Source organism: Pavona decussata, unplaced genomic scaffold (assembly GCF_977016875.1).
Source record: "Pavona decussata unplaced genomic scaffold, jaPavDecu1.1 SCAFFOLD_49, whole genome shotgun sequence".
NCBI lineage: Eukaryota > Metazoa > Cnidaria > Anthozoa > Scleractinia > Agariciidae > Pavona > Pavona decussata.
Window position 1 is genome coordinate 1,748,756 of NW_028145471.1, and position 21,569 is coordinate 1,770,324.

Below are 21,569 nucleotides of genomic sequence, written 5' to 3' on the forward strand. Positions count from 1 at the left end.
AATATGTAACGTTATCCAAGATTAGAAGCACATATATTTGAAAACATCAGAATATGTGTTTCATATATGATTCATATATTTGTATTCTATCAAGAATTGGTTTTAAAGGTTTAATATTGCATTGCATAGTGTCCTTCTTGTTTGAACTGAAACTACTGGCGTTTGTACAAACATTAAAAAAAAATGTTCAGCTTCAAAGTCGCCGTAATTACACCCCCCCCCCCCCCCCCTTCCCTGTCTCGTTAGGGTTAAAATAGTGTGGAGAATGTTTTTAGTATAGTAATTTAAGATTACATTCGAACGTATTAGGAATAAGATGATTATAGCTAACTCTACACCGCGCCCGTCGTTAGCTATCTATCATCTATCCAACCCGTACTCGTGGAACTACACTTAGGATAAAGGTATTTACTATAAATAAAGTTTATTTGGAAAGCAAATTAATCGATTTGTAACCAGCATTCGATCAACACTCTCACCTCATTATTCAGCTAATAAAGTGAACTGTCTCTTAACTAATCATACCAAGCATTCAAATTAATTCTCCCGTCCCTTCCGTACTTTTATTCATTTTTGTCTCGGGATGGTAAGACGACCCTCATCTTTATTGGGATAACGCCCGATTTGTTTCTATATCTCAAAGCTACTCTGAGAAACTAAATAATGCAGGTAATGTTTTGTTTTGTTCATCATGAGAGGACTTGGCCACTGTTGGCCTGGTTTCGTTCTGCTCCAGTTACGACCTCGTCACATCTTCTACACAGAAGATTCTTTAGAAACACGCGAAAATCCTCCATCTCGACAAAGAAAATAATGAAGTTGATCAAAATGCTGAAATACGCAGCCATGCCACCACTTGCATAACGAATAATGTACTCAGTAGAAAACTCGCGTTGTGGCTTAGCTATCTGTCTGTATGTTGTATCAACTAAATAAAACAAGTGAGGGATGAAGAACACGAAAGTTAGAACGAGCAGAAGTGTAGTTCCTTTGATACTTTTGGCTCTTAGTTGGGTCTTGAATGCATCGGTGACACCATTCGCCAATCGCCTTCTTTGTCTCGTCCAAATAGTTTTTATCAAACAAATGTTTACATTGGTTATAAATGCAATGGGAAGAAGGTAATGTAGTGGAATAAGTATGATTGACAGTTTAAATGGATAGTAATCCTGGTAATACTTGCAGACAACAGTGTAATGAGTGTTGTTGAGTTCCACTTTTAAACCCTCAAACGTTACCATAGGAAATAGTGGCAGGCCAAATCCGAAAATCCAAGCACAAATGATTGTTTTACGCACTGTTGAGACGTAGAGTGTACGTGGAACCGATCGAGTTGATAAGTACTTCTCGAAGCTAATCGGGATGAGATGATTGAGGGCTATAGTAGGAAACGCAATGTTGCAATACCGAACTATCTTGCAGGCCCAGCCACTTTGGAAAACATCAAAGGATATTTGAATACAAAAAAGAGGCAGCGATACCACACAAGAAATGGTATCTGCGAGAGACCGGCTTTTTCCATACATCTTCAGGTTCCTGATAAAACGGTTTGACTGGACCGATTTTTTCGTTGGCTTTTGGCAAAGAAAGTATTGTAAGAAACAGTTGCCTAGGAAGCCCATTACACCAATGGCTGACATCATTAAGCAAAGGGCTCTTTTAGCAAAGACACCAGCTGGCGTAAAGACGTATATCAGATCTTCTGTATGGTTGTTCAAATGGGACGAGCCATTTCCTTTTACATGTAGAGGCAACCATGATGTTTCGTTGTTGTCCATGTTTAAATAAAAGAAGCCAGCTACGAAAGAAAAAAAAACAATATTTATTGGCCATTATAATGTTAAGCCAGTTAATAGATAACTCCATTTAAAAACTTCTGTAAGGAAAGATGGAAACACTTCGTGAGGTTTTAATTAAGAAAATGCCGTAAACATTTGCTAAATTTATATCTAGGTATCCTACTTGAATAATAGCGAACTTAAGCAACGACGACTGTGACCACAACGATGACGCCGTAAAACAATAGGTTTAATAAGGAAAAACAACCGCTCTCCACATGCGTGATAAATGTTGGTACTTAACACTGAGCTTCACCACCGGCTGCTATATAGAACAATCCTGGATATCAATAGAATGGACTTCATCTCGCATGAAGAAGTCCTCAATGGAGTAAAGCAAGTTAGATCTGTTCATCCAGCTGATACAACAACGACAGCTCCACTTCTTAGGGCATATCCTCAGCAAACCAGACAATGAATTGGTCAACGGGTACGCCCTTTTCCACCCCAAACATGGCAAACGTAAGCCCGGTCGCCCAAAGCTGATGTTCCATCAGTACATTGTCGGCGTAATCAGCCAGGCCTACCAACCAACTCCAGAAGAGATTCGAAGCTTCGAAGCATGATATAATACCGGAAGGCGTGGAGGAAGCTCGATGATGGCTGATGACAATGATGATGATGATGATGATGATGATGATGATGATGATGATGATGATGATGATGATGATAACGATGATGATGATGAAATTTCCTTGCCGTCCTCAACTTGAACAACTTGAAATCCCCAAATTCATAATTTTGTGGAAAACGTGAGCACACGTCGGTGAATTTTTTGTTTCTTTACTCGAACGTCACGCCTACCAATTTGGTTCCTGGGTGGTTCGCCGTGTTTGTACATGTTGAATGAGCTGAAATAATCGCTAAGTAGCACAAATAAAATGAAGTTATATTTTCAAGTGGCGTTTTCGTTTCCGTCGCAGTTGTCGTTGCTTAGGTTCCGAAATATCTGCTGCAGCACCAAGAGAACTATATATTAAAGTGGATTTTTTTAGATGAAGGAGGAGACTAATCAGTTTTTGAACGGATTTGATCAAAGCAAGGGAAAAATCCTCCTTAGATAATTCAACCAATTTTTTTTCCAAGTTGGTATTCACTTCCTTAGCGGCCGGCTTTAGCCAAGTAGTTTCTGTACAGAGTAGCTGTACCATGAATAAGTCATGATCACAGAGTTTATATAGCATCACACTTGTATATTAGCTCTATCGTTGGCGAAGTGTGACAGTATGTTGGCCACAAAACTAACTCCTGGTTATTAGTTGCCTGGTAACAATCGACGATTTTAGAATACATACAATATCTGGCAACACAGATGACTTCATAAACCACTTAAATTTGCGTAAAGATGAAATCATACGATGTTTTGATATCCGTGGATCTATTTATGATAGTTTTTCACCTATTGAATTAACGCAAATATTTTAATTGAAAGTTCAGTTTGTAAGCGTTTGAAACAAGACTTAAACAACTAAAAGAACGTTCTCCTCGGGGGAAAAAATAATTTCTGCAGATAGAGGATAAAAGCTCTGAAAGTTATTGTCAATCATTGAAATTTGTCACCGAATAAGAAGGGAAAGATCGTTATGGTCATAAAGAAAAGGAAATAAACTAACATTAATTGACGTGTCAGTTGAGGAATTCAATTCGTGTTTCATTCTGTTGAATAAAAGATTTTCTTGATTATAAATACGTCATATGTTTCTTCAAGTTCCCTGAAACTTTAGCAAAAGCTGTAATTCGCAGTTTAGTTGTATCTAGCGTAATTTAAGTCCGATAAAACTGCTCTGAAACCCGTTCTAAATTAGACCAATAAAATAGCAAGACAACAAGATGTATTCTTGATATTGAGAAATTAGCAACTTAAAAGTCGACCAAAGTGTAGTCTCGATTCTCATTTCTAACTTAAGCTGTATGGCAAGGCTGAAATGCAAACCCTTATGTTAGAACGGTTCCACACGAGCCAGATTACCTCATTGAAAAGGGCGCCGCAGAAATGTTCAGCGAGTTGATTCAAAAACCGGGATAAAGCTCTCTTACAAGGAGACATATCCAGAAAACTTGACAAATTTTGCCTCACACTCAAGAGTAATAGAAACTTGACATGTACAGACTTCATGAGGAAGAGAGAACTTGGTTGTCTGTAAACAACCTTTGGCCTCATCTTGTAGTTACCTCAGTCTATGTATGCACAGACTAATAAACAGGCCGACAAATGCTCATTAATACTGCTGAACAGCTCGCTTCAATGGCGATTTTTCTCATATTTCTGATCATTCTAAGACATCACACAGGGACTTACAACTTAGATAGATGCAATTGCAGCAGACAACAGATATACGTTAATTAAACTTACCGTTTAGTTTGTAGGTGCTGATAACTATTTCACTGCTATATGGTATTAGTATTATATACCCAGTCAGTATACTGAAACGAATTGAGTCACTAGATGGACCCTATGTAGATTATTTTACGATTACTCTACAATAATTACAATGCATGATATTTGATGATTTATTTGGCCGGCGTGACGTCAGTAATGGAAAATATTAGCCGTGTAAATTATAGCCTTGTAAACCCATGAGCTAATCAATCCCGGGGAAGAGAAGAACAAGTCTGATATTATTCCAAAACCGACTACTCGAGTGCTCGCCTGTGTATCGTTTGCATATCTTAGTATATCTATTTAGATGCACGCGCGTGCGACAAACTAGATAATAAGAATAATAATTTTAATCTAATAAATTAGCATTTATACTGCGTAATCCTTCATGTGAAATATGCTCGGATGCGCATCACAGACTATAAAATATAAAATATATAGAATTTGTCATATTAGATTTAAATGAAATATTGAGCAAGCTACTAGCCCGTTATTTAGACGTAAATTTAACAATATGTATCAGGTAAATTAATAAATTTTTATGGTTACCTACAATGTAGATCAATTTTCCTCAAAATGCGTACTATGGTCGGAATGGAACTCGCGCTAGTCCTGACGAAGAATTTTCCTTCTAACGTCCAGAAGCTGTGAAGTTCCCCTTCATATTTTCCTTTAAAAGGAGATGCTATAAGCTTTCTTCTTGCAGTTGTTAAGTTCTCACTTATAAAATTGTCACTTGACATTTCTGCACAACTTGTCAGTAACGGGAAAAATTATTTCAAAGATTTGACGTTCAATATGCGGCGTGCTCGATAAAGTTGATTTCTCTTCTTGTGGAAAACGAATTTAACAATCACTGGATTGATAGTGGTATCAGTTGGACCTTTCTGCTTTAATCGGTGGGTTGTTTCGAAATCATCCGGCTGTCAATCGACAAAGCTTCGAAGCAATGGTGAGGATTATTTCCTCTCATCTGTATTCCTCCATGGTCGGCACTCCGCAATGAATTTTTTCAGGTATATTATTTGAGAGAGTTTGTTGTTTATTTAATTCCATTATTTGTTCTCCCTTTTCTTGAAATTGCCCGCCTTTAGCATCCAATACTTCCTCCATTTTCTGAAGTTTCACTCGGCTAACTGTAGCCCACTCGTTGCTTCCTAATAAACTTCAAAATTTCTTCATCTTGTAAATATTGAAAGCCGCTCTACGTGTTCTCTTATATCGCATAGGACACTTGATCATTGGGCAAAGGGTAAATGACGTACGGAAGCGATTAAATTTTTTAATTTAATTTAGTTGCTTGAACTCTCAAGATGCTGGCAAAATCTCGTATCCAGAGTTCTCAGGCTCTTTGACCAGCGGTTGGTCGCAAGGAGAGGCTTTGGAGGATTCGAAAAAAAACATACTTTTTTGATTGGCTGCTCTGTAACGGCTTGCATTGTTTTACCGCAGAAATTCTGCGGTAATAAAATTCCAGTTCACCAGAGTCTCTCCTGGCGAGTAACTGCTGGCCAAAGAGCCTGAGGACTCTGGGTACGAGATTGATGCCGGCACAAAGTACTGATTGACTGACGGCATTTATTGTTCACAATTCGCCAACTGCTTATTTGAACTGGGGAATTTTTTCGAAAAGTTTCGTCTCCGCGAACTTCCTCAGGTATTCCTTTACAGTTGAAACAGTAGTTAGTCTTATTTCTGATAAAATATTCCGGGATTCCGTTTAAACGTTGGAGATTTTCTTGAAAAATATTAGAAAAAAGAGCGGACGTTCCTTTCTTGGAAACAGTAGTTGCTACATTGACTAATAACAGATATTTTAATTTCATCTACAGAAACACAATTTCCCAGCATCATCAAATTGTGGAATCTCCCTTACTTCTACTACCAGGGATACTGCAATAATAATCGTGACAGCAGAGAAAATAACACAGAACTTCATTGACCTCATGACTGGACCCTTTACATGCCGTTCTTTTGCAAGACAAGACCCCACGAACGTAACCAGAATACCGTCCAAGCGTTTGTGGAATCGTCACTTCAATGTAGCGAATGCCAAAAACATCCTCCACGTCGACGACTTTTATAATTTAGAATTATTTTATTATTCTTTGCATAGGCAAACAAAGTGAGTTGTAATGAACAGTAATCAACCTTATAATAACATTTGAATATATAAAAGAACACAGAATTCTCTGAAAGATACAGTCAATCCCATGGAAGGGAAGTGTCCAAAATGTCCAAAACCGCACAAAAACGAACTTAGACCTCCAGCGAGCGTTTACCATGCAATAACACACAACTAAACGCTTTCGGCAATTAAAGTAAGCAAAGTTGAGTTTTGGTAGACTTCAATCACAGAAAACCGTTGGAATTCCTCTTTAATTAATTGGCTTAGAGATGTCTCTAATTAAAGTACGGACGCAGGAATTCCTTTAGTTTAATGTGGCAAAGAAAGGGACAAGTCTGCATGAAAAACACAGAGACAACCCTCTTTCTCTCCCTGTTCCCCTCTAGCGCCATATTTTTTGTCCTTTGTTACTTTTATTTTCCCTCCATTTGGCAGTAAACACAGTAAGGTAGATGGAGGATGGGTGACATTTTCAATGTAGCTGTGGGAGTTGAATTTAAGCAAGTTTAAGTGCGAGCTCGAGCCGCAAATCGATGTTCGAGTGAAGAGAGATTTTCACCTTTTTTTAGATTAGAATGTCTGACTGAAGCTCAGTAACGAGACAAAAGAAGGGGAGAAGAAAAGAAAGAACTACCTTCTAAACGAATTGGAACGAAAAAGGGTTCAGAATAAGAAGGTTATTGACCTGGACCGAGGCGGGATGTGATATATTCCCCGAATTCTGATGGGTAAGGTCAGGATCATGCTTATTTGACAGTTGGTGAGGTTTTCTAATACAAACCAATTGCATTCCATGTACATGATGAATTGCAAATACGTCATTTCGGAAATTGGCCTCAGTGGGACTTACAGATGATGAAATCGGATGGTAAACGAGTTTTGCAGTCTGTTGAAAAATTGCACTATGCACTTCGCATGCCAACGGAAATACAGAGACGAGAAAATGGGCGAAAACAGAATTCATGGTGGTCTTATGACTCAACATTGCCATCACAGCTACAATTTCCAACTGGTTTTCGAGTAATCTGTTGACCTTAAATATCTGTAAATGTAATTTCGTTATTTTTGGTAACTCAAGGAAGCTCAAACTAGTTGGTGACGTCTCTCTTAAGGTAAATTCCTCTGCTATTGATAGCTCTGGTTCGTTTAAGAGCGGCTGCCTGTAAGAATCGAGAACTGCATTTCAGCGACCACTTGGTCGAATTTCTGATATTTCGTCTGAAGATACCCTTGGATTAACTATTTTCGAAAATCATATTTTAAAGTTCCAAGGTATTTTATTTTTTGAGAAAATTGCAAGAGTTTGAAATGCGGCCAAGGTGCGGTCACGGGCCGATGAAAACCGCGAAAATTTAGGTCAAAGGACGAGGCCCCGTTCACGGTGTAAAATAACCCAATGAACTTGAAACTTTACACAAACCCAGACCAACCATCTCGCAAGAGAATTAATACAATAAACATTCCAAACTCGCTGGCTGCTTTCTAAAGCATGCAGATTTGTGTACGCTACTCAAAATGACCTTGAAACTAATGCCTATTTTCATTGAAATAAAAGTGTTTCTGGTATGTCATTTTCTCTAAATTAAATCTCATATATCGAAAGACGAAGAAAAGAACTTTATTTGTTCCAAGTTTCAAGTTCTGATTCAAACTCTTTCCCACTCAAGGAAGATCGAATATGCGTGCGATACTTGCGGTTCGCAATTCACGTCACGAATTATGAGATCAGAACCGATTCACAAACACTTGACATCTGGAGCCCGTGAATGTTTCCAAACATCACATATTGGGCCCTAAAACTAATCAGACGGACTGAAGACAGCCATTCAATGTTTTTTGATCTTTCCTACTCTGCTCTAAAATAATATAGTTAATATTCCGGTCAGTTAGCCTACGAAACATGTGCAACAAATTTGCATACCATTTCGATGTCGCAGGAAAAAGTAGTGCAAATCATACTTTACAGCTCCTTTAACTTCTTAAATGAAATAGTCGGTCAGTAAAATGGAGAAAAGCGTGTGACTTTGTTCCTGTCGTGTTGTTTTGAGTGTTCGTGTTTGGCAGCGACGGCTCAAATCAATAAGCCAGTGTGACACTGATCAACTGTAACTCGATATTCCCTTCGGTGATGTGGGTAACCTGGCCAGGCATTTCGGTATGGAATCAAGCTAGGGCGCTTTTAGGAACTGTAAATAGTGAAAAGTACTGCTTGTGGGCCAAGCTACGACTACCCTGGTGATGAAAACCTTGTCAAGCGCGTACCAATTGGGGCAAGCAAACTTTTATTTATCTAGCTTCTAAGGACTGGAACAATTAGACAATGACATTGTGAAATCATTTGTTAGGTAATTTTATTTATTTATTTATTTTTTAATCTGCAGGGCCCCACTGAAAACCGCCAAGGCGAGTGGGCTCCCTGGATAAATATTATTATTATTATCATCATCATCATCATCATCATCATCATCATCATCATCATTATTATAATTATTTTTATTATTATTATTATAAGGATAATGATTTCTAGCTGCGAAGGACAAGTCACTAGTTCACGAGCACGACAAAGGAAACAAGCTGCAAGTCGCTCAGGCGATTGACGAAAACGAAGAGGATGCAGGAGAATTCGGTGAGTCCAATCCAGTTGGACTTAAAAGAACTGTGTCGTTATTTTTATCCCTACACTTGGGTTTCCGAGCCAGAGATGAGAGCGATGAGGACGATTGACTTAATGCCGCTTCTTTTAAAGTTGAATGTGATTTTCACAGCAACCTTTTCTTGATCCGTACTTTGTGATGCGCTAGTAAATTTTCTGGATCTACGAAACCCTTTTGCGAGTTTCAAAAACAAACCGCAGCTGTCAAGATTTTCGTCAAATTCCGCAACAAATCGCTCTTGAAGTCTTTTCTATAATCAACCTGATTTATACATGTAAACGTTCAGTAAATTTGTTTTCAAACTCGTCCTTTCTGGGTTGCTCGCGTCATCAAAAACACGTCACGACGGAAACCCTTTGAATTCAAGTGACCGGAAGTGCGTTTTTATAAATAAACAAGTTTGCTCCGAGTGCCATATAATAAACTACTTACTAACCTAGCTTGCTCGAGCCGTACTGGGGAATCTTGACCCTCCGTTGTTTTTGTACAGACCGAGCGCAAGATTCCCCAGTACGGCCCCCGCGCTAATCTTTATTGGGATAACCCCTGATTTGTTTGTATATCTCAAAGCTACTTTGAGAAACTAAATAATGCAGGTTTTGTTTTGTTTTGTTTTGTTTTTCATCATGAGAGGACTTGGCCACTGTTGGCCTGGTTTCGTTCTGCTCCAGTTACGACCTCATCACATCTTCTACACAGAATATTCTTTAGAAACACGCGAAAATCCTCCATCTCGACAAAGAAAATAATGAAGTTGATCAAAATGCTAAAATACGCAGCCATGCCACCACTTGCATAACGAATAATGTACTCAGTAGAAAACTCGCGTTGTGGCTTAGCTATCTAAGTGTATGTTATATCAGCTAAATAAAACAAGTGAGGGATGAAGAACACGAACGTAAGAACGAGCAGAAGTGTAGTTCCGTTGATACTTTTGGCTCTTAGTTGGGTCTTGAATGCATCGGTAACACCATTCGCAAATCGCCTTCTTTGTCTCGTCCAAATAGTTTTTATCAAACAAATGTTTACATAGGTTACATGGATAGTAATCCTGGTAATACTTGCAGACAACAGTGTAATGAGTGTTGTTGAGTTCCACTCTAAATCCCTCAAACGTTACCATAGGAAATAGCGGACTGACAAATCCGAAAATCCAAGCACAAATGATTATTTTACGCACTGTTGAAACGTAGAGTGTACGTGGAACTGATCGAGTTGATAGGTACTTCTCGAAGCTAATCGCGATGAGATGATTGAGGGCTATAGTAGGAAATGCAATGTTGCAATACCGGACTATCTTGCAGGGCCAACCACTTTGGAAAACATCAAAGGACATTTGAATACAAAAAAGAGGCAGCGATACCACACAAGAAATGGTATCTGCGAGAGACCGGCTTTGTCCATACATCTTCAGGTTCCTGATAAAATGGTTTGACTGGACCAATGTTTTCGTTGGCTTTTGGCAAAGAAAGTATTGTAAGAAACAGTTGCCTAGGAAGCCCATTACACCAATGGCTGACATCATTAAGCAAAGTGCTCGTTTAGCAAAGACACCAGCTGGCGTAAAGACGTATATCAGATCTTCTGTATGGTTGTTTAAATGGGACGAGCCATTTCCTTTTACATGTAGAGGCAACCATGATGTTTCGTTGTTGTCCATGTTTAAATGAAAGAAGCCAGCTACGAAAGAAAAAAAGCCAATGTTAACTGGCCATTATAATGTTAAGCCAGTGAATAGATAACTCCATTTAAAAACTTCTGTAAGGAAAGATGGAAACACTTCGTGAGGTTTTAATTAAGAAAATGTCGTAAGAATTTGCTAAATTTATAGCTAGGTATTCTACTTGAATAATAGGGAACTTAAGCAAGGACGACCGTGATGACAACGACAACGCCGTAAAACAATAGGTTTAATAGGGAAAAACAACCGCTCTGCATATGCGTGATAAATGTTGGTACTCAACTCTGAGCTTCACCACCAGGTGCTATACAATAATAATCCTTGATACCAAGAGAATGATTTCATCTCGAATGAAGACGTCCTCAAGAGAATGAAACAATATCTGCTCATCCAGCTGATACAACAACGACAGCTCCACCTCTTAGGGCATATCCTTAGCAAACCACACAATGAATTGCTCAAGAGGTACACCCTTTTCCGCCCCAAACATAGCAAACGTAAGCCCGATTGCCCAAAGCTGACGTTTCATCAGTACATTGCCGGCGTAATCAGCCAGGCATACCAACCTACCTCAGAAGAGATTCGAAGCAGAAGGCGTGGAGAAAGCTCGTGATCGGCTGCAGTACAGTTGTTTGATGACGATGGTGATGATGATGACATTTCCTTGCCTTCTTCAACTTGAACAACTTGAAATGCCCAAATTCATGGTTTTGTGAAGAACGTGAGCACACGTCGCTGAATTTTTTATTCTGTTTCTTAACTAGAACGTCACGCCTACCAATTTGGTTCCTGGGTAGTTCGCCGTTTTTGTACATGTTGAATGAGCTGAAATAATCGCTAAGTAGCACAAATAAAATGAAGTTATATTTTCAAGTGGCGTTTTCGTTTCCGTCGCAGTTGTCGCTGCTTAGAGTTCCAAAATATCTGCTGCACCACGAAGGGAACTACATATTAAAGTGGATTTTTTTTTTTTTTTAGATGAAGGAGGAGACTAATCAGTTTTTAAACGGATTTTATCAAAGCGAGGGAAAAATCCTCCTTAGATAATTCAACCAATTTTTTTTCCAAGTTGGTATTCACTTCCTTAGCGGCCGGCTTTAGCCAAGCAGTTTCTGTACAGAGTAGCTGTACCATGAATAAGTCATGATCACAGAGTTTATATAGCATCACACTTATATATTAGCTCTATCGTTGGCGAAGTGTGACAGTATGTTGGCCACAAAACTAACTCCTGGTTATTAGTTGCCTGGTAACAATCGACGATTTTAGAATACTTACAATATCTGGCGACACAAATGACTTCATAAACCACTTAAACTTGAAATGAAATCATACGATGTTCTGATATCCGAGTCTATTTATAATAATTTTTCACCTTTTGAATTAACGCAAATGTTTGAGAATTCAGCTTGTAAGCGTTTGAAACAAGACTTAAACAACAAAAAAGAACGTTCTCCTTGGGGGCAAAAAAATTTTTACAGATAGAGGATAAAGGCTCGAAAAGTTATTGTCAATCATTGAAATTTGTCACCGAATAAGAAGGGAACGATCGTTATTGTCAATAAAAAAAGGAAATAAACTAAGATTTATTGACGTGTCAGTCGAGGAACTTAATTCGTGTTTAATTCTGTTGAATAAAAATTTTTATTGATTACAAATACGTCATGTGTTTCTTCAAGTTCCTTGAAACTTAAGCAAAAAGCTGTAATTCGCATTTTAGCTGTATCTAGCGTAATGAAACTGCACTGAAACCCGTACTAAATTAGAGCAATAAAATAGCTAGACAACAAGATGCACTCTTGATATTGAGAAATTAGCAACTTAAAAGTCGACCAAAGTGTAGTCTCGATTCTCATTTCTAACTTAAACTGTATGGCAAGGCTGAAATGTAAACCCTTATGTTAGAACGGTTCCACACGAGCCGGATTACCTCAAAAGGGCGCCGCAGAAATGTTCAGCGAGTTTGTTCAAAAACAGGGATAAAGCTCTCTTACAAGGAGACATATTCAGAAAACTTGACAAATTTTGCCTCACACACAAGAGTATAATGGAAACTTGACCTTTACAGACTTCAGAAGGAAACGAGAACTTGGTTGTCTATAAACAACCTTTGGCCTTATCTAGTAGTTACCTGTATGTATGCACAGACTAATAAACAGGCCGACAAATGCTCATTAATACTGCTGCATGAATAGCTCGCTTCAACACCGATTTTTCACCTTGTTTTGATCATTCTAAGACATCACACAGGGTCTTACAACTTAGATACATGCAATAGATAACAGATATACGTTAATTAGACTTACCGTTTAGTTTGTACGTGCTGATAACTTCACTGCTATATGGTATTAGTATTATATACCCAGTCAGTATACTGAAACGAATTGAGTCACTAGATGGATCCTTTGTAGATTATTTTACGATTACAATGCATGATCTTGACTTATTTCGCCAGCGTGACGTCAGTAATGGAAAATAATTACTGATCCCCATGAAATTCTATTTTTCTCTTTCTGCATTAAATCTACGATTGTAGTCTTTAAGATGACAAAACAACTGTCTGAAGAAAAGGGAGGCGTTCCTGTCCTTTTTGTCAGCAGGGAAATTATCAGGGGTAATATAATTAAACGCGCTAAATAAGCATGCTGCAATATTAAAAATATTACAATGTGCAGGCTGCAATATTAAAAATATTGCAGTGTGCAGGGTACAATTATTAAAAATATTACAGCCTGTCTTAGGAAATTTAATGTACAAAGTGCACAAAAAGCTTACAACATTGTCAACAGTACCGTTTGAGTTTATTTCTCGTTCATTGCGACTTCATTTTTTTGTTTCGAAGTGCCACTTCTCGCATTCTAAAGCTGTAATTGGCGTTCTAAATCTTTGCTCTATTAAAAAAAAATGGAAACGCCGCCTTTAGAAGTCGATAAAGAATTAAAGCACTGACAGAAACGTCTAAACGTTTCACGACATTACCTTTGATTTCTGCAGAAATTAATATCTCCCTTCGTAGAGCTCTGTGTAATATAACAATAGAGTTGATGTTCGTGGGCGTAAATATGTTTTTGGCCCGACTCAGGCTCATTTTACGGCGAGGGCTTAAATGAGTTCTGAGAAGGGCCAAAAACATATTTACGCCCAAGAACATCAACTCTATTACTATTTTAATAATTTCAGAGGGCATTTACTAAAGGAATCAAAGACAGTACAGTAAGCGATCGCGATATCTTCTGTGAACGCTGCCGGAATCGCGTCGGCATTTTATTGTACAAAAGCTTTCGTTGTCGCAAAAACTTAAAACTTTGGCAGAACACCGCAAAATTTGTAAAAAGAATCTTTGCTTCTAAGTTTTCAAAATGAAAATAACAGAATTTTGTAAACAGCGAAGAAATAGTCACCTACGACTGTTAAAATTAAACTAATTGTGCAATTGCTTAAACTGAGCGGGTTTCGTTCAAAGAAGACAAATTACATTCACCTCGCCTCCGGCCACAGGCATAATTTCCACCATCGCCCACGAGTTTCTGTTTTAAAGTCCTCTTTATCTAGCTCTCACGACTGAGAATTTGCTTCTTCGTTAGCTTTTCCATCGATTTGTAGTTCAAAACAATTTCTTTGTGGATGGCAGCGCTTCCAGTCAAACAAGCAAGAAAACGGCGCGAACAGTTGAATGGCTTCCAGTTCTGAATGGCTGGCTACTTTATTTTCTTCTTTCTTATTGGCTCAGAGCAGCGGGCTAAAATACATTTTAGCCCCCAAAATACGCGGCAATGCCCGATGAAATTATTATAATAAATAATCCTTCCTCTTCCGACGAATCCATCGTCTTTCTAAACCCACGTTGCCACCGAGTAAAACGCCTGAATTCTCTGGCTTATATGCAGTGTTACACGCGTTGCGTTCCATCGTTAGAATTGTTTTGAACAACTATAACAGCGAGCTGCCAAAACACCCCTGGGCACCATTAACTCGAAGATATATTCATCACCAACAAGGAACAATAGCAATGACCATCACAATTATCACCCATACCTGCGACTAAACTCGCACATACGAAGACGAAAATCGAAGATCCAACACAAAGATAGAATTTCATGGGGATCAATAATTATAATATTTAATTACTTCGGCACATGGCATTATGAGAAATATTGCAGCCAGCCGAGGCCATTTCTCATAATGCCATGTACTTCAGTAATTATCCATTAAATATTAGCCGTGTTAATTATAGCCTTGTAAACCCATGAACTGATCGATCCCTGCGGACAGAATAACAAGTCTGATATTATTCCAAAACCGACTACTCGAGTGCTCGCTTGTGTACCGTCTGCATATCTTAGTAAATCTATTTAGATGTATGCACGTGCGACAAACTAGATAGTGAGAAAAGAAATCTATTTCATAACACTCTATTCATGCTCAGTTGAAATAAGATATCGGAAATAATATTGCTCAGCGGTCTAAGCCAAGCTGTTCCAGCTTGGCTTAGGGTAGCAGTGTTTTTGACACACGCGAATTTGGTCAGGGTGGGTGGGTGGGCCGTTCCCTCCTTCACTGCTCCGCTGGCTGAGACTAAGCACAAAAGGAGTGTTATTCTGCTTCGACTCAGTATTTATACCCTTAGAACACCCTTATGCACATGCCTGCGTGCATTGAATCACAAGGGATGTGCTAATTTAATGTATTTCAGTTTCGCATATCATTAGGAGTGTTATGAATAGTAATCTATTTCATAACACTCTATTCATGCTCAGTTGAAATAAGATATGGGAAATAATATTGCTCAGCGTCACTCACGCCATACTGTTCATCTTTAATTTCATGACAAGCTCTTTTCTTTACTTCTTACTTACAGCAAACATCACTGTTATCCATAAATACCCCTAAACCTCCCCAAACCTTACAATTCCCAAACCTACTCAAAACTAAAAGAAAAGACAGCATGTTGGTAGATCACAAAAACGTCTAGTACATAGCTTGTCTTACTTATCAGTCTGATAAAGGTCTCTTCTGTGCACTAACAGATGGAAAAGCGCAAAGGAAGCGCTTCAGTTCATTCATGTCCGTCCATGTATTATTAACATTCATCACTTCGCTAGAGGCTAGTTTAGCAGAAGCCCCAGAAGGGTTCAACACTTTCGCTAGCTGTAGGTAATGCAAAGCAGTGTGCCTACGGTTCCAACCAACATGATCCATTATTTCTGTTAATTCTGCCCCTGACAGCGCTAAGGTTATGGCGCACCCTGATCTAAACCCATGCAATGTTTCGCCGTCATTCTCGCCCATTTCATTTAAATATAATTTAAGTCGGGCCTCCGCAGTAGCTGAAGTAAGGGGAACATCTAATATTCCACCATCAGGTGTTGTTGGGCGGAATAAGTAACCGCGGGTAAGGTCAACCTGCATTCCCCGAGCAAAATCAACATAGTGTTCAATACCTCTAATGAGACAAATAACAGATTGTGGATTTCTTCTAATTCCAAAAACATTAAGGTCACCATCCCTTAGGGTCTTCCCCCACACGTGATTGAATAAAAACCCATCATCATTGGGAAAGCGCATAATTTCAACTACCTTAACTTGGCCCAGGTCACTGGGGCGATCACCACTGAAGAAAACGGTTTTGAAGTAGGCCTGGTCCTGAGCGATAATGAAACATTGTAACGGCTTATTAGTGGATTGTGCCCGGCGCCTTTCCAAGAAAAGGGAAAGCTGGGTAAGTTTGTCAACAAAGAAAGGCGTCGCCTGCTTAGGGGTTACCCTTGCCCTTAATTGCTCTGCAGTCACCACACGAAGATAGTCCTTTACGGACTTATCTGCTGCGGGATTGCCTAGTCCCAGCCTTTTATCCCATTCACCATCCCTCCTAATGGCATGAAAAATAGATCTTAGCTTTCCAATATATGAATCCACGGTTTTATAAGATAATTGGAGAGGACAAGCACAAGTTTGTTTACCCCGTTGCCCAACAAATTGATGGTGGATCTGCGTTCGACCATCCTTATCCTTAAAAGAGAGAAAACGGCATATATCCCGGGGAGAGACAGTAGCTAAAGACACTTGTTCTGGTAGGGCTGATAAAAAGGCTTCTAATTCCTTCTGTAGAGAATCCTTTTGTCTCGAGTAACTGGTGGCCTGATGAAAGTTCAATAATTGTTGCAACCGTTTATCTATAGAATCAAGATCAAGGTTTAATGTGTCGCTCTTCTTTACTAAGGAAAAAAATCTTTCTCTTGTAGCCACAGTGCTGGCAAAACCTGACGTCACTGTCATTGGCACGACTACAAACAGGACAGCGAACAGATGGTACGGATAGTTTTGCCACCAAAGGGAGTTCCTAAGCAACGGAGAATATAAAAAGAAAGGTTTTAGTAGTACACTCGAGAAAAAAGAATTCCTACGGAAAAAAAAACAATTTAAGTTCAATAAAATATGCCTAAAAGACAACCGAGAACACCCAAAGGTCTCCCGGGATTCCGCCTGGGCGTGGGATCCAACCCTGATTCGAAGGTACAAGAAGTACATAGTTATCACCTGTAGAAGCCATTTTACTGCTTTGTTTGCATGACCATGTAATAAAGGCCACCAATATTTTTTAAGGTAACTGTCCAGGAACGCGATTGTGCATGCTTGTTTCATTCTTCGTAGATAGCGTAGGACTGGACCCACCAAGACCGGAGGTGGAAAAACATATGGCATTGCATGAGAGACCCCAAAAGCTGTTAAATCCTGAGCCAAGAAGTTAACACCCGCAGACCCTGGAGAAGAGACCGGAGTAAAGTGAGGCAGACTATTTCCAGACAAGTCCTTCTGTACGTTGGAATCTAACGACATCAAGTCAAACGTGTGCCCCGTAGAGCCTCCAAACTCTCGCTGAACTCTTTGCCACATACTACCTGTAAGGCAGTAATCCAAAGAGGATCTGTGTCGAGAGGGACCATCTGCTGGGTCATCTGCAGATCGGACATAAAAAAAGACGCAACAGAACATTCAGGGCACCAGTGGTTGAAAATAACATCTTCATAGCATTATTTAGTTGACCACTCCTTCCACCTTGGTTGGTCCATGCGTGAATAACGGCTTGATTATCAACCTGCACATCGACACGCGCATTACGAATTCATCCGAACACGATAATAACATCTTATTGATCGCCATGGCTTCCTTTGTTGCAATGTCCCATGTGTACTCTTCCCGTGACCAATAATCAAAAATCTGACGGTGATTTGGAAAATAATCGTAGCCCCCCATCCCGAAGAGGATGCGTCCGTTGCCACAGAGACTTGAATATGGCGTTCGTCGCGCCATGGTATTGGGTCATCCAAGTTTTCAAGGAACAGCCAATGAGCGATCTCTTCTCGCAGAGCACCTCGTAACAAAATCAGCTTCTGGGAACGTAGGCCCTTTGAGATCGCTGCATTCATTTCTCTTGTTAAGAGCTTTGCCTCCGGCACCACTCTAGCGAAGGAAACACATTTCCCCACGAGGCGTTGCAGCTTTTTAACGGAGACATAAGATGACCCAAGTATCTCATGAATAAGGGCAATGAATTTCTCTTTCTTCTCTGGAATCAGAAATGAAACATTTCTCTTGAAGAGTCTGCCATGAATCCAAGGTACGAGACAATCTTTGCTGGGATCAGAATAGATTTCGAAAGACCGAGGAAATAACCCAGTCTGATTAAATAATAGGCAATCAGGAAAATGGCAGACTTAGCAGCTGCAGAATTGCGTTCACCTGCTGTGGCCAAGGCACCGTATTCTCCTTTTTCAAACGAGACCTGAGGCTGGCCATTGTGACGATCGTCAATGTAAAGAAGGCATGGAATGCCAATTTAACAGAAAAAACCAGTTGCAAAGAGACCTGTCGTGTGGTAGATAAAAGGGGAAACCTTCCAGCTAAAAGGCAAGGTATTGTACGTAAAAAAAAAACCAACCACCCCATTGTATACCAAAGAAAGGACGGCTACTCTCTGTAAGCAAAATGTGATCATACCCAGACTTATCATCTAACACAGTCTGAAATGAGTCTTTTGTTGCATAACGAGGCAAGTCATTAAGGGTATCCAGAGAAAAAAGGCTTGTCCTTCATCCAGAGATTCAAATAGCGCGCGTCATGACAGAGGCGGGGCTTTGGCGGCTCAACAGTCAGAGGTAGTACAATATGGGGCGGTACCACCTTCCCAACTCTCCCCACCATAGATATTGCCCCAGTCCCCAGACAATTGATCAAAGATTCCTGAACAAAGTGAACAAAAGGCTTGCATGACATGTTGTTTTTAACAGCCTGTGGGGTGGGCGGTTAGAATCATACTGTTCGCTTTTAAACGAGCCCTTGAAATGTTGGAAGTACGGAAAAATAGAAACTTTATTTTTGATCCAATCCAAGACATCGGTTTGAGCCGCCATTTTAGGGCATCGTTCCGCGACTTTCTCCCAAAACGAGTAGTGAGCGTGAAGCTCTCCAGCTCTAAAATTACTGGGGTCTCGGAAGGACAACTCATTTACATCCCCTATAATCTCGCCTTGCTCCACACGCGTGACCTTTTGCATTAGTTCACGTGCTGTCATCTCGCTGCTGACCGCTATGGAGTTCCCCATGGAGTCTACCCATTGAATTGCATTCACCCCAGACTGTCCATGAGTGATAGCGTTATCGAAATTTTTGTCATATTCCCAAGCCCATGAAATGATTTCCTAGGGAAAAACATCTAGAACAAAAGGTATTATTCCCACGGGTGAAACCCCAAAGGAGTCAGCAGAGAGATGACAGCTCTGACCCAGTAATCCTGGGAGGGTAACTAGAGACCCTGTTTTCAAAGCTATCAAAACTCTGAGACTATCGAGTTTATTACTAATTAAGAGAAAAACACTCACATAAGACATGACTGAATTGAAGATACGTTTATAACCCAAACAGAAAACCTAAATCAGCTTGACATATGTTGTCTGCGAAAAGTTCAAACTTTATTTTGTGGCTGACGCTGGAGACGTGCCATTCTTCTGCAGCCCCATGTTCCCAGAAAGATCCCTTTTTCTTGCCTCGCAGAATCGCTTAATGTGGCCAAGTTTACCACAGTAGAAACACGACATAAGCCTTCCCGGGTTACTCAGGAAATCTCTGACATTTCTCTCCCGGCCTTCCCTGTAATAGGGAGACACAGCTGCGATCCCGGCCCGGTCCCTCGAACGATAGTGTTTCTCTACCTTCGCCACACAATCGAAGATCTTTTCATGATCTCTATCGCCCAAAAGGCGCAGGACGAGACTTCTAAATTGATCCCGAGGCACATCGAGCTTTCCACGGACTGTTTGGTAAACCAAACGATGGAAATTCTGGCGGTCATGCTAGGTATCTTGAGCCGTAAGTTGAAGCGATTCTAGCATCTCCAAGGCTTCGTATTTATTGAAATCTGGTAGGGGACGAGATGCGTAGGCCATAATCTTCATTAAGGAGTTCTCCACAGATGATCTAGTCATTGTCTCAACTGTCTGGTTCAACTTCAGCCGGACTTCAGCTTGTAACCTCTAAAAAGGAGAAGCATTCCCAATCAACAAACACGCCATGACTAGTAAAACTGATAACTATACTCCCTGACGGAGCATACCTAGTGAGTCTTTGCCCTTGTAACAATACATGGCGTATCTATATCTTTCAACAAATATACCCGGCGGGTTCTCGTTTCGTGCCTAGACACAGCGTATAAATCCTGATGAGAAACTCACCCCCGGGACTACACCCGGCGTATAAACCCTGGTAAGAAACGTCACCCCCGGGATTACAGCCGGCGTATAAATCCTGGTGAGAAAACTCACCCTCGGGGCTACACCCGGCGTATAAATCCTGGTGAGAAAAACTCACCCCCGGGACTACACCCGGCGTATAAATCCTGGTGAGAAAAAACTCACCCCCGGGACTACACCCGACGTATAAATTCTGGTGAGAAAACTCACCCCGGGACTACACCCGGCGTATAAATCCTGGTGAGAAAATTCACCCCCGGGGCTACACCCGGCGTATAAATCCTGGTGAGAAAACTCACCCCCGGGACTACACCCGGCGTATAAATTCTGGTGAGAAAAACTCACCCCGTGTCTACACACGGCGTAATTAAATTACTATATCTAAAAATAATTTAGCTAAAAGGACTCACCCCCACAAACCAACATTGTCCCACCCCCGCGACCGCACGTGGTAAAAAAAAACCTCATTTGAATAACAAAATATATTCACTAACTATATAGGATAACCGACACAATAGGAAGGAAAGCGGGCCACACCCAAACGAGAATAAAAAACATAAGGAACAAAATTCCCACCCACAAATAACAAGAAAGGGCTCTATAACAAGAAACTAACCCTTTGGGAAATGCAAACAGATTCGCTTAACTTGAAAACATGCCGTTGAAACAGGGAAAACAAACTCAAGTAGACAAATGTAACACGCCCACGGGAAAAATAAACTTAAGCTCTTACGTAAGATAAATAAACCAAGCCTATAATATGTTCCCAAAATGGCGAAAAAGCAAAAAAGTAATAAATCATGGACAGGAACATCAAAATTTACCTCGAGTTCGTTTTGACCGCCGGAAGCAACATTTTGGGCAGCATTTTGACTCGCCGCTTGTGCAGCCTGTGGCACTGGTACACCTTGTGCGGCTGGTAGAACTTGAGCAGCTTGTGCAACTTGCACGGCTTGTGGAACTTGAGCAGCTTGTGCAACTTGCACGACTTGTGGAACTTGAGCAGCTTGTGTGACTTGTGGAACTTGTGGGCCTTGTGCCGGAGGGTTTACTAGCGATTGAGGAAATTGTACTCCCGGCGCTGGAGCTTCAGCCATAATTCTAGAAAATTCGCGTGGGTCGAAAACTGTAGAGATGTCGTT

General features: G+C 40.2%; 1 protein-coding gene and 3 pseudogenes across 2 annotated transcripts in view; all 4 read right to left on the minus strand.

Moving 5' to 3' along the window:
• The window catches only part of LOC146481571 (uncharacterized), a 150,889-nt pseudogene that overhangs the window by 101,795 nt on the left and 27,525 nt on the right, over positions 1-21,569 (minus strand). The gene's annotated exons all lie outside the window — the stretch shown is intronic.
• LOC146481578 (uncharacterized) lies at positions 190-4,288 on the minus strand. Its single transcript, XM_085108206.1, has 2 exons — positions 4,192-4,288; positions 190-1,798 (listed from the first exon to the last, which is right to left on the minus strand). The coding sequence occupies exon 2, from the start codon at positions 1,776-1,778 to the stop codon at positions 690-692; it is 1,089 nt and encodes a 362-aa protein (XP_084964332.1). The 5' UTR covers positions 1,779-1,798; positions 4,192-4,288; the 3' UTR covers positions 190-689.
• Positions 18,255-19,284, minus strand: LOC146481579 (uncharacterized; annotated as a pseudogene).
• On the minus strand, positions 19,651-21,524 carry LOC146481580 (uncharacterized; annotated as a pseudogene).